Source organism: Cordyceps militaris, assembly GCF_000225605.1.
Source record: "Cordyceps militaris CM01 unplaced genomic scaffold CCM_S00001, whole genome shotgun sequence".
Lineage (NCBI taxonomy): Eukaryota > Fungi > Ascomycota > Sordariomycetes > Hypocreales > Cordycipitaceae > Cordyceps > Cordyceps militaris.
Window position 1 is genome coordinate 120,672 of NW_006271969.1, and position 20,111 is coordinate 140,782.

Consider the following 20,111-nt stretch of genomic DNA (forward strand, 5'->3'; position numbering starts at 1 on the left):
CTGTAGGTTGTGCTTGTTCATTACCGCGAGTCTCTATATAACTAGGTACTTTGGGTTAGCCATCAAGGCTCTTGCAAGAAAAGCACGTCTCCGAGTTCCTTTTTCGCATCCAGACCGGGGAAAGCCTATGCGAGGGGGGGTCCCCTTTCCCTTTCTTTCCCTCGTGTGAAACGCCAACCTGTCGCGTCGCTGTTTCTGCTTTCCATCTTGACGCCCCGCGCCGATCGCTGGGCAAGGCAGGCGTATCAAGTCCGGGCATATTTCACAGGCTTCTGCGCGTTTTTTCGGGCGATCGGTTTGACAGCTGTCAATTCCCATCTGATTGTACCATAGATGTAATTCTACAGAGTTCAGTCTCGTCAATTTAGGGTTTTTTATTATACACCACACGTAACAGAAATACTAGTTATTTGTCGTCTCCCAAACTTATCCATCATCATCCTATTTTTGGGGGGATCTTGGAGTTGTGGCTCTTTTGATTATGTGGAATACCTTTTGTATGAGGCCACTGGGTCGTCTTTCTACTTTACAAAGTCTCGGGTTGTTAAGGCTTCGGAGCTGCTGCCCGTCTATAAGACTGGTACACGTAAGGAGTCGTCCGGTGAGGCTTCGTCGTCGGTTGGGGCCCGAAAAGAGTCACCTAGTTCGGTGAACTTATTTTTAGGTTGCCAGAGACCCCCCTGCCCCCTTTGTATGCAAGTCGGTGTTTCGAACATGATTCGCATCACCCGCCCTCGCCAACCATGACTATAATACTATAATACTGGGCGCATGACTCTGTCCAGGGCTGACGCTGGAGAGTTTCTGTTCCTTCCGACATCGTACCCGTAGTGAGCGTGAAACACGTCTCACAGCTTTCATTTTTACTTTTTCCCATCCGGCGACGTCCCGCGATACGACAACTTTGACATATGCCTCGACACCACACACAACACAGTAATAAAATAAATGACTGACATTAATTGACATTAATTGACAAGACGCTAATATTACATTCTTAGAGGTTCCCAGGTAATTATAGTACAATCAACGACTTTCAGCTCTGTCCGCCTACCCAATCTTGTCCCAGTAGATCCTCTCTGTCCTTCTATCATGAATTTAAAACTAGCCAAACTCCATCTTCTCTTCGATATGAAAGAACAAGAACAACAGAAAAAGAAGCCGGTTCCGTTCATACTTTTCCCGATTATACAATCAGATTCCCGAGTTCCTTTTCTTTCAACCCTTGCAGCCAATTGACATCTTCCTCCTCGGGCCGCGCATCCTGCATCTTCCAAGTCTCCTTCAGCATCTCAATCGCAGTAAAGACATAGCCCCAAGGACATACTTTCCAAATCGCCATCAGTCGCGTCAGCGTCCACATTCGTTTCTCCGTGTCGCGCGTCTCGGCGCCCGCGATCAACGTCGGCCAAGACGATGCTTTAAAGTATGGGTCATCCTCACCAATCTGCGACAAGTGGTTCAAAATGTCATCGACCAAATACTGCGTGTTCACCGGTCGCACAGCCCCCGCCAGCGGCAGTGCTCGCAAGATGTACAGGCAGACAGCAGAGCGATGCGCCGATGCCACGTGGATCCGGCTTTCGACGTCCGTCACGTTGGACACTTGCTGAAGCTGTGTGGCCCAAGCCGAAATGTCAAACTCGAGTGTTTCGTCAATGAGCATCAGCGCCTTGCCAGCGACGGCCACTTCCGAGTCCATCGATGGCCTGTCCCTGTCGGTGGAAAGCTGCGAAGCGGCTAAAATAATCCCCAGAATCTCCGAGGGGCACGACAAGTAGCTGTTGACTTCGGTCCGCTTCAAGACTGGCAGAAGCTCATAGGCATAGTGGGTAATTTGTGCCGCCCAGGGCCCAGGGGCCAACGTCAAGCCCAAAATATGGTATCTATTGTGAGTTAGATTACACGTGTACCAAGCAGCTACGGCATGACAACTTACATGAAGCAGTCTGCTACAACACAGTCTCGCAGCTTACGACTGGTTGCTTCCTGCGGCCTTGTCGTTGTCAAGAGAGCTAGGACATTGCTGGCACCAGTCAAATGAGCCTGCCAGCTTTTGGCGTTTCCTCTCTCAAGGTCAATCAGATCAAATTTGACAAAAAAGTGCATCGCTGCCAGAGTCACTTCGCTCCCAGCGGGGTCCAGCGTATCTAGGACACCACGAAGGTGACCCATGGCCTTTTGCTTGGCCGTCAGAGCATCTATCACTGCTTGGCGAGATACTAGATCCTTGGAGCGGAGCTGGGCCAGGTGGTAGCCGGGGTCAGAAATCCCAGCCGAGAGCGGCGTGTTGGGACTGAAGCTGTTGGCCCAGTGCAGAGCCGACGTGGCAACAATGATGTTGAGCAGCAGAGGGTGTTTTCGAGTGAGCGGGATGAGCTCCCGGAACGGGTTGGTTCCAGGTCCATCGCGGGCAACTAGGTCCTGGCACACTCTGTTGGCGACTAATGATGACCGCCACTGTTAGTCTTGTTGCAATCGTCGGAGCAGGACAGCTTGACTTACAGTGGGCAAGGTAGCTCCTCGAGTTTCGATCCATATCTTGGAAAATGGGATCAGTCAACTGACTCGGCGCAAGGTACACGCCTTGGCTCCTTGCCGGCGGAAGAGCCGGCATGGCAGCGTGGGCAGCAACACGGGCACTTTTGGACGTTCTTATAGCGGGCGGGCGATCAGCTTGCGCCAACGGTGGTGGACCGCTGCGGAGGACAAGGCTGGGGTGCCCCGCAACACCATGGGTTTCGCCCTGGGCTGCCCGCCGCACGCCTGGCGATGGCTTCACCTTGCCCTGCGCATCGATGCCTTCTGTCCACACATATACTTTCCCGTAGCCCAGGCATTCCTGCCCAGTAATGGTGCACTTGTTGCATGTTGGCCACGAACGGTCACAGCGTAGACGCCGGCGACGACAGTTGTGGCAGGGCTTGTTGTTTTGCGGCATAGACCAGGGGTTTCACCGCCTCGCAGCGACGACCGAGTGTCGGAAAAGCAGCAATAGCAGCAGCGAAGCCCGGGTGAGTTTTGGTCGGGCGTGGGAGGGGGGATGAGGCTGGTCTTGCCGGTCCGGAGGAAGGAGAGAGGACACAAGCACGTTGGCGAGAAGGGCAACGGCGATTGCTGTGTTGGGACGCGCTCAAGAGTGCATCAACAGCATGGCTGGCGGCTTCCACAGGATCGAGGTATTTATGTCTTTGTTTTTGATGGCCCGCGACGCAGCAGGACGGCACTTTGCTTGCGTCAGGGTTCCGTCGATGAAAGGAGCAAAGATTTGTGCTGAACCAGGAACCCTGGTGGTGAAGAGGAAAAAGGGCCGGTGCCGCCTAGTAGCTCGAAATGGAGCCGCGAGCGTCCAACGGTTTGCGGAAAGAAGGTGAGACTTTTGACTAGCAGAAGCGGCAGTAAAATGTTCAGGTGATGAATCTAAAATTCGGTAGCTTGCGCTGGGCTACTGTCGACAAATCAAACACGCACCAGGTGGCGTGCGGCTGGCGGGTGGCAAGTTGTGTGGTTGCGCCTGGTGAGAGCCGATGATGTGTCAAACAGAGATCAAAACGGTGCTCTTTGTGAACTCACACAACACTTTTCCATCCTCTCTCCCCTCATATTTGCTGTCTCTCATCCATATTAACGCCTTCGCACACTATTACAGCGTCCCTATTCAGAATTCGGTTTCTCTACAATACACCAGTCCGTCAGCCCTGACATGTCGCGTCGGCCGGGCGCCAACTACATGTTTTCTAGGTTCTAGGTCCTACCCACACTTGGCATCTGCTGACACTTCCATCTGAATACTGTCTTTACGGGCCCGATCAATCTCTTCAGCTCGTCGGTATTTTCGGAGGGTGTACCAACGGCAGTGGAACCTGCGCCCTCATCGGAGCCCGAACTGGCCAAGAATGCTTGTCCTGGCTTGGAGTGGGTTGTCCATCCAGAGACCACACTGTCTCCGAAAAAGGAAATCAACTGTGCTGATGCCTGTGTCCCATTTATACAATTATAGGTCGGTTCCTCGCGACTTTGACTGCCCGCGACTGACGGCGACGGCTCGAGATCTCCACGACCTAGAAGCAACGGACAGTGTACAAGGTAACTTGCTCGTGTGAGCGAGTTCGGGATCGCACAGCAATATAAAAATTCTCCGAAAAAAACCGCCTGCAGAGCCGTGCATATCCGTCAACGCACTTTCTACGTGCATGTCCTACCCTGAATGACTGCAAGACCTGCGTATACAGTACTCAGCACTGTATACTATATGCCGTACCAATACGTACCAATAGCCACCTGCCTGCCCTTCCACTCTCTATTCAGCCTCCATACAGTATGCAAGCCATGTACCATCTAGTTATTGTCTTGGAGCAATAACTAGTCTCTCCCGTTCACCGCGAGATTGCCTGGTCCACTCGCTTGCTTGTGGCTAAACCCTCAGGGCCACATAAACTCAAATAACGCGGTCGAATCCCATCCAATAGCACAAGCCCGGTTGGCTAAGTGGTATAGCGTCTCACTAGTATTAATACGGTGAAATGAGAAGATCATGAGTTCGATTCTCATACTGGGCTTCGTTTTTTGCCATTACGGCCACCCAAACTTTTTGCCACTTCGCGCTTTAAATTGTTATTAAGAGTAGTGCTATTAGCACGAGAGCTTTTTGCTAAGGGCATAGGCCTCGCGTAATAAGGAAATTATAAGGTACTATAGTTAATTAGTATAACCCCAGTACCTACTAAGAACTAGCAAATTTAGTATTTTAAAGGCTGTTATGGCTATATAAGAACGCAATTATATATATCTTAATAGCTGCAAAAGGGTGTTTTTTTAAGCGAATTAGTAACTATTAAGAGGCTTTAAGACCTCGGCGGCAGCGGCAGTGGCAGCGGCGGCGCGACCGATAATAGTGCCCTGCACAACCACCAACCACTCTCAAATTTGTCAAACTACACCATCACTCTCAAACGAAAATGCCATCTTCAAAATCGTCTACTAGCCCCCCATGTATTCTGATGAAATCAAAAAAGCTACCTCTGTCGCTTCGAATACGTATGTGGGCTGGTCGATACGTCTACTTTGGCAAAAACGAATGTGGAATGGACAATGTTCTACGCCTTCCATTTGGCAAAATTGTCAAATTTCGCACTACCTGGAACGAGGTTCAGGCTATGGAGTATGTTCGCAAACATACCTCAGTACCCGTTCCAAAGATTTACAAAGTATTCGAGCGGAATGATTCTTATATTGATATTGTCATGGAATATATTCCCGGCGACAAAGCAGACTTTACTGCCATGAGCGCAGAGGAAATCCAGAAATTGGGTGAGCAGCTTGCCAACTACCTGGACCAACTGCGAAGCCTCGAACCACCTGAGCCGGGCTTTATCGGATCGGCAACTCAAGAGTCATTGCTAGACCATCGCCTTGGCCATTACCGCTTCGGGCCCTTCCACTCTGTCGCCGACTTTCATGCCTACCTCCGCTTTGGCGGAGCTCTTGAGGAATGGCTATATGATCCAGTGGTCAAAAAGATTCACGGAAAGTCAAGCGAGTACCAGGTTAAATTCACCCATGCCGATCTGAACCCTAAAAATATTCGGTACCGAAACGGACGCATTACTGCCATTATCGACTGGGAATGTGCAGGCTGGTACCCTGAGTACTGGGAGTACACAAAGATTTGGTTCGCTGATCACGCTGTGTACCAAAATTTCCTCGATGCAGTCGATGGGAGCCCAAGAATCACAAATTATACCGAGGAGCTTCAAGCTGAGCGGGATATCTGGCGGCGTATCAGTCCCTGGAGGTATGATAGCTTCTATGGTAACCCTAAAAGCATGGCTGCATTTAAAAGATCCATTGCACGCACGCAGGAAACGCAGGGTCGGCCTGGTGAAAGCGCAGCTGCTGATAGTTGAGATTGTTTGGTGCCGGGACCGACTCGTGCAATTGCATAGCAAGACGATTATTGCCAGGGGAAGGCGCGTGGGCTCATTACGAGAGAGCCATCATGGCTTCACCGTTGGCGATTTACCCTCATGTCGAATAAGGCTCCTGGCTGAGCTCTTCAACCGCAAGCCGTTTGTTGGGATCCATCTCGAGCAGTCTGAGGATGACAGGCACGTATCGGCTCTTCACATCTTCTGGAAGGTCGTTGATCAAACAGTCCTGACCCGCTCGTAGCTCGTCCAGGGCAAGACTATACTCTTTGAGTAACCCCTCGTCATTACATCCAATTGAGCGTCGGAAGCGGAGCGACCCGGTCAAGATAAAGTAGATCTAGAGATATTAGACTTGAAGAGAAAATGAAGTGGCTGAATGTCTACAGGTAGCATACCAAATGGCCGAGATACCAGCTATCCGCCTTGAATGGCAGAGTGGTTTGTTTCTTGCCAGAAAGAAGCTCAGGTGGAGGCAGGCCCCCCTTTGGAAACTGATATGAGGTATAGCAAGCACCTTTTCTAGGTATAAAAGAATAACCAAAGTCGATTATCTTGATGCCACTCGGGCTAAAACCTGTATCTTCCGGTTCAGAGACTCGTTGTGGCATCCACGGAGGTGGGAGGCTTCCGTCGCTGAGACGCACGTCATGTTCCAGCGGCGGTTTAGCAAGGAGTCTCGCCATATGATGCTTGTTTGGCGGTTCAAGGGTGATGTTCCCAGGGTGAAGATCTCAAGGAAGTTAGCAAGTGATAATGGCTTAAGACTGCGCTACCTACCAGCATGCACCACACCAATGCTGTGCAGATCAGACACACCCCTGATAATTTGGCTGATATACCTTAGTCGGCGGTCCAACGTCAATGGAATATCTGGATTATCGTCATGATATTCGCCCGCGTCGTGTATGCGTCCCATGCAGGTCCCCATCAACGGGTATACGATGGCCTGAAAAGTTATATTTCCAAACCTACGCGGCGAACTTTGGCTAAGGTGATGAGGAATAGAGAATTGATGTCGTAGCGAGGACACGAAAGGGCTTTTGCAATGTTGCTGAATATACTTGATCATTCTCAACTCTTTGCTGTCACCGCGGGAAAGGAATTTGATCGTCAGGAAGTGACTAAGACACAATCAGCGTCTAGCCCCGAGCGTAGCCGAAAATGTAGTCGCGGACATACTCGGTGCTGGGATCTCTGGTTAACCAGCACCAGCTTCCTACTCGCCGCAAAAGCGTATAACCATGATATAAGTCGTTCCGATATACAACGGGCTGCAGTTGTTGATCCCAGCAATCCAGAAGATATAAATCTTGCCAGTAGTTACCACCGTGGGTAAATACCTTATATTGATTATATAATAATGGCGGGGATTTGTATGAAAGTCGCCGCATAGTCGTCATGGTTCAGCGCTGTGATAAGAACGATACTCGGATGAGGGTTCGAAGATGGGCGGGCAAGGGATGGAGGAGCGAAGCAGGTTTGAAGCTCCAGCAGTTGCCTCATTATTGCTCCAGAAAAGTGGGTCGTATACTTGCCTTATTCCGAGTCATTGGAATCATAATTGCCCTCGAAACCTTTGGGATATTTATGATAATATATGTTTATCATTGCTCGTAAAATGGTATCCCCACCCCGGGTACCCAATGACCCTAAATAGTAGCCAACCTGGCTGTTTACGCAGGTTTTCTCGATTTTTTGGACTCTAATTCCGCGACCCCAACTTCCATTTCCTCGTCTGGAACCTTGGTATCCTGGTATTGAGGTCGGAAATCTTCGTCCTCTACGCCAACTTCCATCCATACCTTGCTTGTCTCAGGAACAGGAAACAACTTGCAAAGCGCAATGTAGATGCCAACTGAAACACCAAATCCAGTGAAGAAATTGACTTGGAAAACGTACATTGCGCCCTGAGGAACGATGGCACCGACGGCGCCCGCAAAGCCGACGACGTTGATGAGGATACCACAGATGTAGGCAGTATAGGCACGCCAGTTGACACCATACGTGTAGTAGTATGGACCCGTCTTTCGGGCGTTGTATAAGTCGTTGACGCAAAGGAAGCCCTTACGCACAAAGTAGTAGTCTGCCACAATAACACCGGTAATAGAGCTGAGGAACACGCTGTATGCCGAAAGGTAGGTGGTAAATTTGCTCGAGGAGCCAATGAAGTTGTATGGGCACATGGCCAGACCGACGATGGCACAGATGTAGCTACCACGTCGAATGTCAATGTAGCGGGGGACAAGGGCAGCCAGGCTGGTACCCGTGGAGACGGAATTTGCAGAAATATTGGTACCAAGTTGAGCAAATGCTAGTGCGAACGCAATCATGAAGACGCCAAAGCGGTCTGCGGAGCCGCCATCATCGATGAACTTGCCGAGGAGAAGAACAGGATTCCAGACGTATTCACCGTAAATGACAGCGGATGACGACGAAACCAGAATGCCGTAAAGAGACGTGATGGCGAACGAGGTTGGAATAATAACTAGTTGTGGCCAAGCGGCGTGGGCTGGCTTGCGAGCAAAGCGGGTGAAATCGCTGGCATTCGCAATGAGCGTGGCAAAATTGCCGATCGAGGACATGACACCCTTGACTATTTCCCAAGCCAAGTCGGTGCCATGAAGACTGCTGGGCTGTTTGATAATAGGACCAGCTCCCTTGGCCCGAACAAGTGTCCAAATAAGGAAGGCAGTGGCACCAACTGGGGCAATCAACGCTTTTGCCGTGAACAAGTGTCGAAGCTTATGCACAGGAAACCAGAGCGCTGGAAGTGAAACCAGCCAAAATATGATGAAGGAGACGTATTCGGGGATATTTGTAGCCGATGTGCCGAAAGAACCAGGCATCTTGGCGGCATCCCACGAGGTCCATATGGAGCGAATCATGACGTAGACACACTGACCACCGATATACGCGACGACGCCGTACCAAACACAGGCTGTAGAAAGATTAGCGTTCATAAGTGACTGTCGAAGAAGAAAAAGAAACTTACACATGGCGGCACGATTGAATATTGGCCATGAGCTACCCCAAACACCAAATGAGGCGCGGCTGAGAGCAGGAAAGCTGAGATGGTAGATGGCGCCGATGCGACCACTTATGACAATAAAGACGGCAGAGATTGAATAGCCTATCCAGACACACAACCAAGCCTGCCACCAAGAGAGGCCACCGGCAATCATGGAAGAAGAAATCATCCAGGTGCCAATATTGACACTGTCAGCGATCCAGAAACCGACATAGTTCCAGGCGCCCCATATCCGACGTTGTTTCTCGACGGGCTTGAGATCAGGGTTGTAAAGCTGTTGGGGAGAAGCAAATTCGTCATGTGTTAGCGAATACGTCGTATCGAATGCTCCGATGACGCGAAAAGGGCGTTCGCACCATGAGCTGGGCCGAGGTCAGTCCGGGCTCGGTCTCAACGGCGAGCTTATCAGCCCAATACTTGATTTGCCCCATAAGCGACATGATTGTGGGATTGGAAGACGAAAAGACAGGAGATGATATTTCTGGAAGAAGGAGAACTCGGTGGTTTGGTCAATGCCGAAGGGTAGGGGCCGCCACGGAAGATGATCAGAGGACTAGTTGGACTGATTTATTCTGGAGCCAGGCAGTGAAAAGCTTCCATTGGCGTTGAAGGAAGCTGCAGGGCTGTCTTGGTGGACGGGAGGCGATATGCCGAGATTGGATCAACGAGGAGGGGCGAGCCTGGTCTATTTATCTACAACATTGTCCAGGACGGAGACGCGCAACGGACACTCTTGTTCGAAGGTGATGCGACAGGCCGGTCGGGAGGCTTGGCCACGGCCAGGTCCGAAGGGGCTTTCTTCAGCCACTTGGCTTCATGGCGTCGTGCTAGAATCAACTAGTGTGGCTCGGGGAACTCTAACTGTAGCTGGATGGGAAAGATTCGGGATCTAGGATCTATGTACTGTAGAGGGGATGTGGTGGCAGGCAGATAACTATAGACGACCCTGTTGGCGGAGTGCGGCACATGAGTGGGCTGACGACCAAGGAAGTTGATAAGAGTGGATAACTGCGATTGGGAGAGAGAGAGGCAAGCGTGAGAAACGGAGACAGAAGCAACTTAATTGAGCATGAGCATAATGATGGCTGGTTGCAAAGTGAGTGGGCTCTGGGTCTTGAATGTGTGCAAGGGCCAACCTCGGAATACGGAAAGCCAAGACCTGAGCCTGTGATGGGAGGATTCGATTTATCTCCCCCGCATTTTCTGCACCCGCCGCCTTGGCAGGTCTGCGATAAGTAAGTAGCGAGATAAGTTATGGTTGGTGACTGACTTATTAGTAGTGTGAGCGCGGAGGACTGGGACTCATAGGGATATTTGAGGCATGGAAAGCAGCAGCCACCGCCGTCGGGTATTTAGCTAGGAACGGCTTCTAATCAGACTGGCTATAACTACTGATTTGCTTCATTTGACCGTGAGTGTGAATGACGCTTTACGTTATGCATGAACTAGATGCCATACACCAACGCCCGTGAGATCCGCCGAGGGCGGGCGCTGTCATGCTGGGGCTTTTGGCTCGATTTTCCATTACTCGATAGAATTGAGCAACTTCGCTTGTTAGGGCGGTGGCGCCCGCGCTATGAGCGTGCCGTGGGGGGTGGTGTTGCGGGTGGCTTTTTGTTTGGAGATGGATGGCGTCGACAGTGCGGGGTGCACTCGAGTACCAATTTGGCATGCAGGGGCAATGGTCAGAAAGAGGACAAAGGTGAATGCTGCTGCAAGGGCTTACTTTTGTGGCCGTGCTTTGCGGAGTTGGCCGGACTGTAACTACCTAGTGATAAAGGTAACAGGGACGGGCCGGTGAATGTGTTCACGCACAGCTTGGAGAGAACTGGTGTTTGGGCGCTGTTAGAATGCCGCTGCACTTAGGTTATGACGTTCAATACCAATAATGATAGACTGGCTTGCAACCCTGAAGTAGGTGGGTGGACAAGGCCATCCCTCTGAGTGACGTGGGTGAGTATATACCACGTATAGAGATACCATTCATTGTCACTTTCGTCGAAAGTCTCATTGGCTTCCTCGTCGTCTCTTGGGCTCCGTCTCCTGGGTAGCTATTAACTGGCTGTTAACTTCCATGTCTTGACTGGTGTTAGCTTTCGGCCGTCGGTCTTGCTCTATGCATAGGACGAAGCTAATAAAAGTTGGTCATGTATTTCTAGGCACCGCGAGCCGATGGGTGGCTATCTGGTCGTCTATTTATAGTATAACCATAGGGGCCGAGGTATTCGTCCAGGTCTGCGATGACGTTGTCAGGCGGGTACCAAACGTTCAGGAGGGCCTGGTCAGCCTCATCTTGCCGGATGCTCAGCAGTGTTGTGCTCAGATGATGGAATCGATCTTTGTAACGCGGGAACTACTTGGTTGTGGATGAGATGGATGAGATATGGCAATTGGCAACTGTGACCCCGCCAACGCCGCCACTCAAGCTCTAGGTACTGTACCTGTAGTACGGTACTGTACCTGTAGTACCTACCCTGTACCTGTAGTACACCTGTACCTACTAACCTAGGTACCTATTGTATTGCCCCGCCGTCCAATTGCTGTTGCCCTGCAATTCTGCGCCTCCTTCCCCCATCACCGCCCCATTCACGCGTCTCATAAAGTTGCCGCTTTTTTTTCTTCTTTCCCAACTCAACCTCTGTGTGTTGATAGCCAAGGTATTCGCCAGCTCCTTTGCATCCGACAACGCGGCTCCTTGTGCTTTTTCATTTATTTCATCTTTGGCATTTTGCCTGCGACGACTTGCCTTCCCCCAGTCTCGCACCATATCTTGTTTCGCATGCAAACCGCATCTCTCCCCGCCTCGACACCCCGCCACCCATTCACCATGGAGGATCAACTTGTGCAGCTGCTCGCGGCTACCTCGCTGTCGGACCAAACTCTGCGCATTAATGCCGAGATGGAGCTCAAGAGAGCCCAGACGAACCCATCATACTCATTGTCCCTCGCCAGAATTGCTTCTCACACTTCTGTCGACATTGCCACTCGCCAGCTCGCTCTCAGCACCCTGCGTCTCTTCATCGAAAGCAACTGGCCCAATGACTATTCTAATGTCGAGCCCCCGATTTCCATTTCAGAAGATACTAGGCAGCTGGTTCGACAAGCTCTTCTGGACCTGGCCCTCAGCGGCGAAGATGATCGCAAAGTCAAGATTGCTGCTAGGTATGCCGCGACGTCAACCAGTCTTTATAGCCATGTAGCCTTCGTTTTCTCTTCCATCGATACTGACACGACTCTCAAGTTACGCTGTCGGAAAAATTGCGATCCACGACTTCCCCGACCAATGGCCTTTGCTCCTACCCACCGTCCTGGCTGCCATCCCCAACGGCAACGACTCTCAGTTACACGGCGCGCTTCGAGTCCTCGGCGATCTTGTTGAAGAGAGCTTGAGTGAAGACCAGTTCTTCACAATGGCAAGAGACATCGCTAGCACACTGACTCAGATTGCCATCAACGAAAACCGAAAACCTCTGATCCGATCTCTTGCCATTTCCGTCTTCCGTGGATGCTTCGACCTGATGAACATGGTCAAGGAAGACCACGCCGCTGAAGTCACTGCATTTGCCGAAGAACTTCTCAAGGACTGGAACCCATTCTTTCTCGCTGTTCTCAAGAGCCGCCTTCCCGACGCCGATACTAGCGCTGCCGCCCAACCGACCGAATGGAACAGCATCATCTCCCTCAAGCTCCAGGTCGTCAAGACTTTGCTTCGCATCCGCCGTGTCTTCCCAAACCTCTTGCTTCCCCAGAGCGCTACTCTCTTTACTGCTGTTTGGGAAGAGCTCATGAGCCTGCTGCCAAGCTATGAACAGCTCTATATCGTCAACGATGCTCAGGGCCGTCTCGAGGATGTTGATAACATTCCATACACTCTGGACTTTTTGGTCCTCGAGGAGCTCGACTTCTTGAACCAGTGCTTCCGTGCCCCTCCAGTTCAAGCAGAACTCGACGGACAACTCAAAGCCTACCCGAATGCTCACCAAGTTCCTTGGATGGTTGACATCATGAAGCTCCTCGTAGGCTACTCACGTGTCGTCCGGGAGGAAGAAGACCTCTGGGATATTGACTGCTCTCTCTACCTGGCAGAAGAAACGTCGGTCACTGCCAACTACACTGCGCGAACTGCGGCCGGAGATCTCCTGATAAAAATGGGAGAATGGTTTAAGGACAAGACCATTGACGGACTGTTCGGCTTCACAAAGTCTCTGTTTCCCAGTGGCGGGTGGAGAAACCAGGAAGCTGCTCTTTACCTGTTTGTCATGCTCGCTGGGGATTTTCAAGATACCGACAAGGACATTCCCGAAGTCGTTGCTCATGCGTATCTTGAGCTCGTCGACTATGCCATCAATCGGGCCGGGGAGCCGCTTCTCCGCGCTCGTGGCTACCTCGTGGCCGGAATTTTGGGTCCGTCATACAACCCTCCGGCTATTCTTCTCGACCAGATCATCAACTCCATCAATACCGAAGAGTCGGAAGTTGTAAAGGTTGCTTGCGTCAAGGCAATCAACGACCTCATTGACGCGCGAAAGGTTCCCAGCGTCCGCCAGCTCTCCATCCTCAATGCTGTTCAGACGTACATGAACAGCAAGGACCCCGAAGAGATTGAAGAGGCTGATGAGTTGCTTGTCACACTGACCGGCGCTGTTCGTGCTGCCATTAGCCTTAACCACCAGATTGCGCTGTCTGAAGAGGTTCGGGCGGTCGATCTTTTATTTCTTCTCGCGAAACTCGGATCAAGTAACTTTCAAGTCTCCATTCTTGTGACTGAGGCTTTCGAGGAATTGCTCATTACCTTGTCTGACCACGATTCCTACTCACGTCTTTGTGCGCTTGTTATCCCAACTCTTACTGCAGCATTCGATGTTGGCAACGTTACTGCCGATAGCCCCCTTATATCCATCGCTGTCGAATTGCTTGCTGTTATGGCTGAAAATGCCCCAAGCCCGCTCCCCGAAGGCTTTATTGCTGCAACCCTGCCCAAGCTCAGCGCCCTGTTGATGCAGTCCACAGAAGGCGACATTCTTCGATGTGGATCTCGCACCGTCAAGTTTATGCTTGTGCACGACCATCAGCAAGTCCTTAGCTGGCAAGATGCTAACGGTCGATCCGGTCTAGAGGTCTGCCTTCACATTGTCGACCGGTTACTCGGTCCCACCATAGAAGACAACTCTGCTTCTGAAGTCGGCGGTCTCGCCGCCGAGCTTGTGGAAAAGGCCGGCCAAGAGCGCTTGGGTCCTTTCCTTTCACAGTTACTGCTAGCTGTCGCCAACCGTTTGGCCGTTGCTCAGTCTGCTTCTATGATCCAGTCCCTGATCCTCGTCTTTGCACGCTTGTCTCTGACTGGTGCTCAAGATGTCGTTCAATTCCTAAGCGAGATTCAGATTAACGCCGAACAAAACGGTTTACAAGTTGTCATGTCGAAGTGGCTGGAAAACTCTGTCAGCTTTGCTGGCTATGACGAAATCCGGCAAAAGTGAGTCCTGCCTGGCATGCATATTTTTGCACTTGCTAACAACGAATTATAGCGTCATCGCCCTCTCTAAACTTTTTGCACTCAATGATGTTCGTCTGGCGGAGATCCCTGTCAAGGGTGACTTGATTGTAAATGATGACGGGATGATCAAGACACGCTCGCGCGCGAAGCAAAGTATGTTGATGTGGATCACCGATTTGAGCAGGCATTAACAATTGTGACCAGATCCTGACAAATTCTCGATTATTCCCGCTCAACTAAAGATCATCAAGGTTCTAATCGAAGAACTCTTGTCTGCCTCGGGAGTCCGTTCTGCTGCCAACATCGCTTCAGCAGCTGTAGCCAACGCTGCCCAGTTTGATGAAGACGGTGGTGAAGACGACTGGGAGGACGATGAGACTCTGGACTTGACTTTGAACTCCGTGAAGGGTGACCTGATGTCCTTTATGGAAAATGGTGGTCAGCGTCTAACTGATGACGAGACCCAGGCTTACCTCACAGACTTCTTTATCCGCGCTTCTCGAGAGAACATTGGCGGGTTCAATCAGTGGTATCCCAAACTCGAGGAGGAGGAGCGACAGAAGCTGAATGAGCTAGCCACTTCGGCACAGTAGAACGGGTGTCCGTGGAACGAGTCTGCAAGGCCCTTCAACGCAGCGTCCACGCACTATGCTCCAATTTTACCCGCCTCAAGCGCTGCGATATAAATTTGTTGAAGCCTTACCAGAGAACCGGAGTCACCAGTATACCTACGAAGCGAAGAAAAAAAAACCCCACATGAAAGCAACATGTTCTTCTGTGCGTCATGAACCGTGCCAGTTTGGCATAAGCAAGCATCTGAATCACGGCAGATAGGGGAGAATAGAGTCTATAGCAGACTGCCCAAGCTTAATGAACGATTGATTATATTACTATGAGTTGCGATGGGCCGGTGCATAGCATCAAATCCGAATACCTGTGTGTTATTGCCGACCGTATTGACTATCAATACTCGTCCCATAAAATTCACATTGTATCTCGTCTGTCGTATCGTCATAAAAATAAAAGTCCCCCCTAGTGGTTCTGGTTCTGGAGACTATACCAATTTTCTGCGTCTCATGCTGGTTAAATGATTCCACCACCGCCGCCGAATGGATGGCCACTGCCGCCAAACGGATTGCCACCTTGGGGTCCATAGTAACGCTGCTGGCGGCGGGGTCCGCCATCAGGGCCGACGGGGTCGCCGCCAGGGCCGGGAGGGTCATATCGGGCTCCGGGCGGCACCTGAGGGTCGAAGTCGATGCCACCACCGCCGCCCGAACCGGCGCGACCTCCTTGACCCGTAAAGAGCGGATCGTCAAAGGACGGGTGCATGCCGCCGAAGCCACCGCCGCCCAGGCCGGCGGGCAGCCCAGATCCGCGAAGGGGGTCGTGGGGCCCGAGCCCCGGCGGGTGCAGGTCATCGTGACCTATATTGAGGGGAGGCATGGCAAGCCCGCCCGTCATGCCGCCAGGAGGGCGGTTGATGTCGTATTCGTCGTCGAAGCCGGGCGGCAGAAACTCCCCGGTGGGCACGCTGGGGCGGGGCCGTGCCGCCTCGGGCAGCGGGCCAGCTCGCGGGGCGGGAATGTCGGCCGCCGAGGGCTGTGCGTGGCCCGGAAAAAGTCTGTTTAGGTCTTGGCGCTCTTGCTGGAAACGTTCCTCGCGCAGCCTGCGCTCGTCAGCAGCGTCATCCGCACGCGCCTCGACGGCGGCGGCGGCGGCTGTGGCGGCGGTGGCAGTTGTGCCGAGCAGGTTTTGTACAATCTTGGCGCTAACATCCTGGATAAGGCTGGTGATTGCGGCATCGGAGACAAAGACGCGACGCAGCGTCTCGACGAGGTCCTGGCGGTTGCCATTGTCCCTGCCTTCACCGTCGAGGGTGATGCGCACGGGCAGGCCGCTGGACTGGACGACGTCGCGGACGGCAAGGTCGAAGCGGTGGATGGTATTGCTCTCGGAAGAGGAGGAGGAGGAGGAGGAGGAGGAGGCTGTTCCGCGAATCTCGACTCTGGCACCCATCTTATCGACGCGGAAGACGTAGTTGGTCTTGTCGGACGGCTGCTGCTCGTGGGTGTAGACGAAGCCGAGGGAGCCGTACCCTGCGTTCCAGGAGGCGGGGAGGCGGGGAGCGAGAGACTGGCACTCGGCTGGAGGAGGAGTTAGCCAACGTGCGTTTGGAAGCTGGGGGAATCATTTTCGGAGCCGACGTACCTAGTGGCCTATCCTCGTGGAAGCCGATGAGCTTAAAGCCCAGCTCTGAGAGGTAGGAGTGCAGGAGCAGGCCGATGGCCTCATAGGAGCTGGCCAGGTCGGACGAGTCGTCACCCTGTGTATGTGTAGGCAGGGCCCTGGCCATGCCCTCGAGGACCGATGTTGTGCTGATGGCCGACATATTGGAGGTGCTGTCGATTGGTGGTTGTGGCGGGGTTGTGACGGGCAGAGTGAGGGGTAAGTCTGGATGGATGGGGCGGCCGCTGAGCGCGCAAAGGGGTATCAGTGAATGAAGGCGTTTCTGCAATGGGGAGGCTGTTATGAAAAAGGACGTGGCGGTTGATTTTGATGGCAAGTCGATGGCGAAGGAGGTGGGTCGAGCTGTTGGATTTATAGATGAAGGAGGGAAGAAAAGTGTGGCAGATGAAGGTCCGGGGATTTCGTCATGCCTTGTGCTGCCTTGCAGCTTCAGCCCTATATGTGGATCGTAATCTGTAGAGCGTCTGTATGGTTACATAAGACCGTAGCGCAGCTAACACAGCTTATAAAGGGATAAGAGAAAGCAAAAATAAAAGAGAAATTAGCCTTATATTAGATAAAGCTATAAGGGAAAACTAGTAACTATATATATCCTATTTCCTAGCTTAAAGACTATATTATTTAGAATTATAAATAACTTAAATTATCTACTTATTTATACATTATTAATATATAAGAAAAGTCTCCTTATTCAGGTAGTACTCTATATAATATATCTTTTAATTATGAAATATATATTAGTATAAAGAGTATATCTCCTACTGAATCCGGTGGTAAACGTTGCCGTCTTTGGTGGGGGAAACTGGTGGGGCGACTGCCATTTTTGGTTGTGGCACCGCACCCCTCCATCGTCGTTTACGTGCACACCCCGCCCGCCTGCCTTGTCGAGCTGCTGAGGGACGTGGTCGAATGTCGAGGCGATCCCGGACAGGCTACGAGCCAGGACAGCATCCGGCGGCCACGGGCGTCGACGATCCAGCGCAGCGCACGGGTTTCGCAGGCAGAAATCTCGAGCAGGGAGGCGGCGCAGAATATCCTGGCCGTGAGCCCATATGCAGCCTTGCCTTGTCTCTGGCAAGGGTGTACAAATTAAACAAGCAAACAATACTTTACATACATGACACTTTGTGGATCTCTCGCCCTGGTGCTCTCATCAACAAAGAGAATAGCATTAATAATGTGACTTGATTACAAATGCGCCTTTGGAGAGTTCTATCGCCGATCACAACAAGCCGAGACCCGACTTAGACGGATATAGTACGGTCACAGCCCGACTCTGTGGGAATCTGGCCCTTTTCAACATAATTCATTTTCTTTCTTTCTTCTTTTTCCCTTCTCACGACCGTTTTCCGCATCAACTGCTGCTCGGGAAAAAAAATGTCCCAAACCACCGGCGCCAGAGAAGAGCTGTCGCGCGAACGGCCGGACGAGGAACTGGTGCCGCCGCAAGAAGCACCGCCGCCCGAGAAGGAGACCGCGAGCGCTCCCAACACGGCCAAAGGCCGTGAGATTCGCGGCCTGCGCTGGCTCGTCATCTGCGCCTCCATCTACATCACCTGCTTCCTCTACGGCCTCGACACCACCATCGCGGCCGACGTCCAGGGCCCCATCATCGCCGCCTTTGGCCATGTCGACCAGTTCTCGTGGATCGGCGCCGGCTTCCCGCTCGGCTCCGTGTGCGTCATCCTGCTTCTTGGCACGCTCTACAACACGTTCGACATGAAATGGGTCTACGTCGCCGCGGTGCTGCTCTTCGAAGTCGGCTCGGCGCTCTGCGGCGCGGCCCCGGACATGAATGCCCTCATCGTCGGCAGGGTCATTGCCGGGGCGGGCGGTAGCGGCATCTACCTGGGGTCCCTGCAGTACTTTGCCGTCGTCACCGAGGACAAGGAGCGCGGGCTCTACATGTCGCTCATTGCCGTCTTTTGGGGCGTTGGCTGTGTGCTCGGCCCGCTGATCGGAGGTGCCTTTGCTACATCGGCGGCAACATGGCGCTGGGCCTTTTACATCAACCTCGTCATCGGCGCCGTCTCCGCCCCGGCCTTCTTGCTCTATCTACCGTCCATCTGCCTGATGCAAGGCGTCAGTCTGCGTCGTCGTCTCGCCTCCATAGACTTTCTTGGCTTTATCCTCGGGTCTGGCGTCTGGGTCAGCTTCCTGCTCGTCTTCACCATGGCCGGCGCCCAGTGGCCGTGGAAGGACGGCCGCACTATTGCCACGTTTGTGGTATTTGGCATAGTTTTAATTGCCTACGTACTACAGCAGTACTTTGCCATCCTTACTACACCCAGTCAGCGTGCGTTCCCGGGTCATCTGCTTCGAGACCGTACCCAAGTACTGCTCTATGTAGTAACAGCTGCCGGCACCACTACGCTATTTGTTCTCGTTTACTACCTGCCGATTTACTTCCAGTTTGTCAACGACGACGGGCCCTTGATGGCCGCCGTACGCCTCCTGCCTTTTGTGGTTATCGCTGTGGCTGTCAACCTGGCGTCGGGATCACTGCTACATATGATCAAGCGCTACAATGCCATCTTCTTCATCGCCAGCGTGTTCTTGCTGGCGGGTGGCGGTCCTCTTGTTACCTACCTGAAGCCCAGCACTACCACCGGCACCATCTACGGGCTGTCAATCCTCGTCGCCGTCGGCAGTGGTTTGTCTATGGTGACGGGCTACACGGTGTCAACCCTCACTACTAAGCCGGAGGATACCGGTGCTGGACTTAAAATGCAGAACGTGGCCCAAATCGGCGGGCAGGTTATCGCTCTCGCCGTCGCTGGACAAATTTACCGATCACGCGCCTTGGCCAATCTTCAGTCGACGCTGGCTGGCCATAGCTACTCGGAGGCCGATATCGCGGGCCTTGTAGCTGGCACACAGAGCAAGCTATTCGAGACGCTACCGACCGAGCTACGGCTTAGGGCTGTCGATGCTATCGCTCAGGCCATGCAGATGACTTTTGTTCTGGTTCCTACTGCTGGTGCGATTATGCTGATTACGTCGCTATGTATGAAGCGGGAGAAGTTGTTTGGCGGCGGCATGGTTGCTGTCGGTGGTTAATCTGGAGCTAGGCTCGATAGACTTTGAGAGTGGTAGATGCGTGGATGTACTAGGATTAATTAATTTTCTGCTGTTCCGCCTAGGTATGGCTTTTTGTTATCTCTGATGTTGTGGAAGTAGACCTAGCAAACTAGGAAGATATGTTGAGGATACAGCGGCTTGCCGCAGCTTATATCATATGCTTGATTAGAATTAATTAAAGGGTAAACCAAATCGAAATAATGCTATGAGATAGAGTCCTTTAACCAATCGCAGCTGCTCTAGCGTATGTTTAGGGCATTAGACAAATATTAGTGCGCTGCGTGGGAATAACATCGATCGGTAAGCCCCGGGGTATTGTAGCTCTCTA

General features: G+C 52.2%; 6 protein-coding genes across 6 annotated transcripts; 3 read left to right on the top strand and 3 right to left on the bottom strand.

The window, feature by feature from the left end:
* Nucleotides 1–1,186: 1,186 nt before the first annotated feature.
* On the bottom strand, nucleotides 1,187–2,941 carry CCM_00038 (acriflavine sensitivity control protein; the record flags this gene model as incomplete). Its single annotated transcript, XM_006665198.1, has 3 exons — nucleotides 1,187–1,886; nucleotides 1,940–2,444; nucleotides 2,506–2,941. 3 exons carry the CDS (start codon nucleotides 2,939–2,941, stop codon nucleotides 1,187–1,189), a joined length of 1,641 nt encoding a protein of 546 aa, XP_006665261.1.
* Nucleotides 2,942–4,958: 2,017 nt separating this feature from the next.
* CCM_00039 (Protein kinase-like domain) lies at nucleotides 4,959–5,906 on the top strand (the record flags this gene model as incomplete). The annotated part of the gene is made up of 1 exon (XM_006665199.1): nucleotides 4,959–5,906. The coding sequence occupies one exon, from the start codon at nucleotides 4,959–4,961 to the stop codon at nucleotides 5,904–5,906; it is 948 nt and encodes a 315-aa protein (XP_006665262.1).
* A 1,697-nt stretch (nucleotides 5,907–7,603) lies between these two features.
* CCM_00040 (uracil permease) lies at nucleotides 7,604–9,398 on the bottom strand (the record flags this gene model as incomplete). Its single annotated transcript, XM_006665200.1, has 3 exons — nucleotides 7,604–8,868; nucleotides 8,923–9,232; nucleotides 9,315–9,398. The coding sequence occupies 3 exons, from the start codon at nucleotides 9,396–9,398 to the stop codon at nucleotides 7,604–7,606; spliced, it is 1,659 nt and encodes a 552-aa protein (XP_006665263.1).
* A 2,387-nt stretch (nucleotides 9,399–11,785) lies between these two features.
* CCM_00041 (importin beta-5 subunit, putative) lies at nucleotides 11,786–15,045 on the top strand (the record flags this gene model as incomplete). Its single annotated transcript, XM_006665201.1, has 4 exons — nucleotides 11,786–12,120; nucleotides 12,200–14,431; nucleotides 14,484–14,605; nucleotides 14,657–15,045. The coding sequence occupies 4 exons, from the start codon at nucleotides 11,786–11,788 to the stop codon at nucleotides 15,043–15,045; spliced, it is 3,078 nt and encodes a 1,025-aa protein (XP_006665264.1).
* A 490-nt stretch (nucleotides 15,046–15,535) lies between these two features.
* CCM_00042 (PI31 proteasome regulator) lies at nucleotides 15,536–16,844 on the bottom strand (the record flags this gene model as incomplete). The annotated part of the gene is made up of 2 exons (XM_006665202.1): nucleotides 15,536–16,599; nucleotides 16,664–16,844. The coding sequence occupies 2 exons, from the start codon at nucleotides 16,842–16,844 to the stop codon at nucleotides 15,536–15,538; spliced, it is 1,245 nt and encodes a 414-aa protein (XP_006665265.1).
* Nucleotides 16,845–18,079: 1,235 nt separating this feature from the next.
* On the top strand, nucleotides 18,080–19,762 carry CCM_00043 (Major facilitator superfamily transporter; the record flags this gene model as incomplete). Its single annotated transcript, XM_006665203.1, has 1 exon — nucleotides 18,080–19,762. One exon carries the CDS (start codon nucleotides 18,080–18,082, stop codon nucleotides 19,760–19,762), a length of 1,683 nt encoding a protein of 560 aa, XP_006665266.1.
* Between the last annotated feature and the right edge of the window lie 349 nt (nucleotides 19,763–20,111).